Source organism: Austrofundulus limnaeus, unplaced genomic scaffold, assembly GCF_001266775.1.
Source record: "Austrofundulus limnaeus strain Quisiro unplaced genomic scaffold, Austrofundulus_limnaeus-1.0 Scaffold56, whole genome shotgun sequence".
NCBI classification, from domain to species: domain Eukaryota; kingdom Metazoa; phylum Chordata; class Actinopteri; order Cyprinodontiformes; family Rivulidae; genus Austrofundulus; species Austrofundulus limnaeus.
The window spans coordinates 1,764,495-1,769,880 of NW_013952458.1; the positions used below are offsets into that span (position 1 = coordinate 1,764,495).

The following is a 5,386-nucleotide window of genomic DNA, read 5'->3' on the forward strand; positions in this document are numbered from 1 at the left end:
CAGTGACCCACGCAACCCTGAAAAGGAAGAAGCGTGTACAGAAAATGGATGGATGGATGGATGTATATTTAGTAAAATAGTTGATGAATTTTTTGCTGCAATGAGATGTCAAAAAAATGGAATTACACATATTGATAATGGACCTAAATTCAACTTATTATTGCTTTTATTTATTTAGGTGTAACATATATATTKTTTAAGTTTTGTGAAGTTTTACCTCCCATAAACCAAGTGAAGCCATGCAATATAAAGCGTAACACCATGGTATGGTTTATGGTAACAGGGTAGTGCATGGTCACAGAAACATATGTTATCCAAAGATTAAACCTTTTAATTTCACAGCCATTGTATTGCAGCCTAAATGGACGACTTACGTGGACAACGGTCTATGTGGGCTGCGAGCCCTGAATACGGACACAGCTTATCTGTTTACAGACTTTCAGGGCAAATCTATATGCTTAGTCTGTTTAGATGCACTATGTGCCATGAATGATTTTAACATAAGTCTGCAATATAATGTATATTCACAAACACTTATTAAAATGGCAGTTTTATTACAATTAAGTAACTGTGTTGCACTATGTGGCCCTCAAAAATGTGGTTCCTTTTATTAAGTAGCCCATTGCTGAATTAGACGGTCATGCCATGTGCAGAGATGTATTTTTGCACACAAGTACGGTAGATGCATGAAAGGTAGTTCAAGTCAAATACATCAGTAACAAACCTTGCATGCTTTTTCAGCATAGGTTTTCATACATCTCTGTATCTGTCTAAATGTATGTGTGAATTCCACAAACAATGTATTAACACATCACAGACTGAGAGTCACGGCTGAGGTTTAATTMTACAGATGTGAAGCTTTTGTGTTCATTCTGATCGACCCAGAAGCTAATTAGCATTTCTCTGACACTATTAACTCTCCACTGAAGCACAAAGCCTGTCTGTCTATACGTACACATCATATAGATGTGAGTTTGTATATGTCTATGTGCATAAATATGTGTGTGATTGCAAGTTTATATATTTTGTGTTTTGTGTGTGTGCACGGTGCTGATACTGTAACCAGTCCCTCTGTTGTACTGTTAATAGTCCAGATGGTCAAATTAGCCGCTCCAACAAAGCAACAAACTATCTACTCTAACAAATACAAACAGACACACACAACCCACCTGCTGGGTTTGTTGTTAGGGACTAAACATGTACTCTCATGTTAGCCAGAGAGCCCAGACAGCGTGGGTGTGAAGGTGGTGGTGTGAAAGCAAGAAATGGGCAGTTTTATTGCTTTGCCCATGTTTGTTGTACCTAACAGAGCTCACTGGCAACTCTTTTAATTCTTAATATCAAATAGATATTTGCCAGATTTTTTTAAGCTGTTTGTTTTTCACGTCGGTATAAATTTAATAAAACAACTTAAAAAAACACACTGAAGGGCATTTTTATGTTTCCTTTATCATCAGCACTGTAAAACATAAACTTAAAATATTGTTTATTTAAACAATATGTAAAAAATAGAGCATTTAGGATATAATTTTAAATGACTTGTTTCTATTTTTTATTTTTGAACTTCCCTGTGATTGTTTTCTAGAGCTGAGAACTAATATGTTCAAGAGGCAGCAATTAAACTTTGAAGTCCACCTTTAGATAAACAACAACTGTATAATACGTGAAGAATAATAAACTCTTATCATAATATTGGCCAGCCCAACAACACAAATTAAATCATGTTTCTCCATACATAATGTTAATCATTATAATGAAACAAGTAATCAGCAGAACACTCCCATGTTGTCTGTTTGACTTGCTGCTTTAGAAGTAAGCGGAACATTATACAGCAGTAATTACATGATTCTCTTTCATTTTGAGTRTCATCGTCTTCATTTAAATATCAAACCACAACCATAGGGTGTTTTGTTTGTTTCATATCTGGAATAAATAAAAACATTAAAGCACAGTTTTTCCCTCTTCTAAAAGTGCGCTCTTAGTTTTAAATGAATGTTGAGAGAAGATGACTGACTGGAGAAAAAAGTTGTAAAGATTTTTAGAGGACTCTACAATTAAATGCAATGCTCTAAACACACACACAAGCACAAAAATGTAGGGAACTTCAGGCCTAATCAAATGATTTTATCTGCATTTTGTTAAAAAATGCAAAATGATGTATACTCCATAACAACTAAGAACTTGTGTTGACTAACAATATCAGCTGTTAGGCATTATCAGGTWTTTTTATAGAAATTAGATGTGAGTAAAAATAAGATTCAAAATAATACTAATTACTTTGGTAYATTTTATCTTGTTTTTCATCTAAAGTTAGGGCTTTAGAACTTCTTTAAGTCTAAGCAGCAGGAGAGATTGGATGAAATAATGAGGTTTACAAATAAAAACTATGCAATAGTGATAATTAAATATAAGGTCAACAGTTATAGGGTTATTTGTATTATTTATCACAAACAGAAAAAAGTTATGAAGACTGCAACTATATATTTAAGTATCAGGCTTATAATAAATACTCTAGGTAAAACCAAACATTGCTGCATCTCAAGTTTCTGTGCAGTTCTGTTTAACAGCTTTGTCCAACATGCCAWGTTTGCTGTATATTGTCACAATCGAGATCAGCTCTTGTGTTTCTGCAAGCATTAATAATGTCTGGATGGCTGCATGGTCCATGCCTGCCTGTTATAACTCTCCGTCTATCTCCTGGTCTAATCCATTTCCCGCTGCCTCAGAAGTGAATAAGTGATAAAGCAGGCAGGTTTCCAAAACAGAAAGCAAAGAGCTGGAAATCTACCCAGGAAGGCTGGTGCTGAATGCTATCAAATGACAAAAACAGATGGTTTTAAGATACTGCCAGTGAGCATTGAAGCAGTTTTTTTCTTTTTTTTTTTGGTTTGATAGCATTTTTTTATTCATATCAACAATTGGGTTTCCTTGGCATGCTTAAATATAAAAAATACAGGGTTTATAATGAATAGCAGTAAAAAATATAGTAGTAGAATGAGCCAGCTACAGTACATCTCATGTAGAGGAAGGACAGATGGGTCTTTTAGTTAGACCCAAYGGTACTGCTTTACTACTACCCTTTCTGTCACCTTCTAACCTATTTGTTCTGATGGTCTACATATCTTTTTCTCTGTGTAGTAAATGAAGGGGGAGTGAGACAGGCGTCTAACTCTTGCCCTGATCCAGGAGAACCAGAGAATGGAAAACGTCATGGCAATGACTTCAGGTACTTTTTTTTTTAAATTGCAAACATGCACGTCGTTGAATGAAATAAATACTTTTGGGGGCTACATCTTTGTGTGTCTGCAAATAAATGTGACAATTTCTGTTATTGTTGCTCTCACTTTTATCAATTATTTATGTGCGTGTTTGTATAGTATTGGCAGTGTGGTGCAGTTCAGTTGTGGAGAGGACTATGTACTTCAGGGCAGTAAAACCATCAGCTGTCAACGAGTGGCTGAAGTCTTTGCAGCCTGGAGTGACCACCGACCAGTGTGCAAAGGTAAGACTTTTTATACTTCTCAGTATGTATTCCACTTTGTGAGATGTCATTAAATATACGGCTGTATTCATAGAAACCACCCTAACTCTATCGACTATGCTGTGAAACAACTCACCTGACAAATCAATTAGCTCAGTTTATGGAAGGAGTAGATGGCTGTGCAGTGAGCGATAGAAGAAAGAACACCAGTCAATGAGGGATGAAGTTCCAACACAGAAAAGAGAACAGGACAGTAATGGATGGAGGCTGACCACACTAGTTAGGATGCCAATGTGTTCTCTGGCCCCAACAGTAGCTGGATTATGCCCCGCTCATTCCTCTATCCACCAGCTTGTCTCCAAAATCCTTCACACCCTCACTGGAAAACCTCTCTGGCCCTGCCAAACCCTGATGAACCCTTGGATCAGGCTGTTGGAACATCACACTTCAGTGATAGATATACAAAGGTGTTTTTTTGTGTGTGTGTGTGTGTGTGTGTGTGTGTGTAACCAAGCCCGGACTAAAGTCTTGTTTGGGCGGTGAGGCAACCTGCTACGTGAGGGCAATTTGTTGTTGGATGGCAGCAAGAGACCATCACCCATTGCCCACATTCTGTTACTGTCTCTGAGCAAACTGCACCATTATTGTGCCACAGGGCACTCAAAGGAGATTGCTCCGACTGGGGAGTTAATGTACTRACTTAGTTGAGCAACACGTCAGTAACCCCCATAGAGTCCAAGGGAGGAACAGGGTTTGGTTCTAATTTATGACATTTGCACTTTGCAAGACCTCTACGATAAAGCCAGTCTCTCCCACATCAAAACAGATTTAGAACAAAAACTAAAAGCTAGTTTTGTTGTCCCATGGAAAGCTGAACTGGAATTCTGAGATCTGTACTTTCAAAAACAGAGACTTGTTACTTGGAGAGTAACTGTATGGATCACACTATCTATGTTAATATGTGCACAAAATGAATTATTCCAATCATGACGAGTGGTGACATGCACCAGGCTTTTATTCAGAAAAGAAGTACAGACGTGCAGAGTTTTTTTTAAACTTTCTCTTAAAAAATGCTGTTCTACTTCCTAGAACATAAAAAAATGTTCTGTGTTCTTCCTCCAGCTTATCATGTACTTGTGTAAATAACTCTGCGTTCATACACTTTCAGCCATCAAAGCATTCAGTAATTTTAAGCTAACTGATGAAATTTTGCTTCCCTGACATATTAGCATCTAGCTAGGCGGAGATACATCAGGTTTAGAGGATGCACATGTGCAGTCATGTTTGTTTTTCACAACCAGAACAACATGATCAGTAAGTGATAAAATGCACGCAATTTGGATTGTCAATTAGGATAAACCAAATTTATTTCCATAGAGTTGAATTAGATCAGAATATTGTGTTRTTTACATGACACGTTTTTATTCCGATTTTCCATTTATTACAATTCCTTATGTCCATGTAAACACAGCTAATGTGAACTATGCTACAGATCTGATTTGGTGTCTTGTGGGACTCAAYTGAAATGTKGCTTTGAAAGGGYGTTGGCCCCATTACACTGCCTTTCCTGGGTGAAGCTTGGTAGCTTAATGATACTTTGAGAGTTTGATTGTGACCCAGGAGAGATCAGATCTCTAATTTCTGCAAACTTTAAAATAGTTTTTGGTTTTCTTGGTCTCTGGTTGCTGGTTGACCCAGGTGTTGCAGAACTAGAGTCAGTGGAAGGCAGGGGTTGTCACTGCTTACTGGATTAAGATTTAGCAGTTGCCAAATAGGAGCAGTGATGAATATGGTTCAGGAATAAATAGAACAGTYTCTATTAAAATCACCAAACATTTTTAGACAATGCCACATTTACAAAAAGTCCATACCCTGTATCTTGAAGTGTATTTACCTGCTGATAGG

The 5,386-nt window shown here is 37.1% G+C and overlaps 1 protein-coding gene across 1 annotated transcript in view; it reads left to right on the forward strand.

Moving 5' to 3' along the window:
* Positions 1-3,478, forward strand: part of LOC106518149 (CUB and sushi domain-containing protein 3) — a gene marked incomplete at both ends in the record, with an annotated part of 95,163 nt that extends 91,685 nt beyond the window's left edge. Inside the window, 2 exon segments of the mRNA XM_014009282.1 lie at positions 3,139-3,226; positions 3,378-3,478. Coding sequence (XP_013864736.1) covers positions 3,139-3,226; positions 3,378-3,478 — 189 coding nt within the window.
* Positions 3,479-5,386: the final 1,908 nt, after the last annotated feature.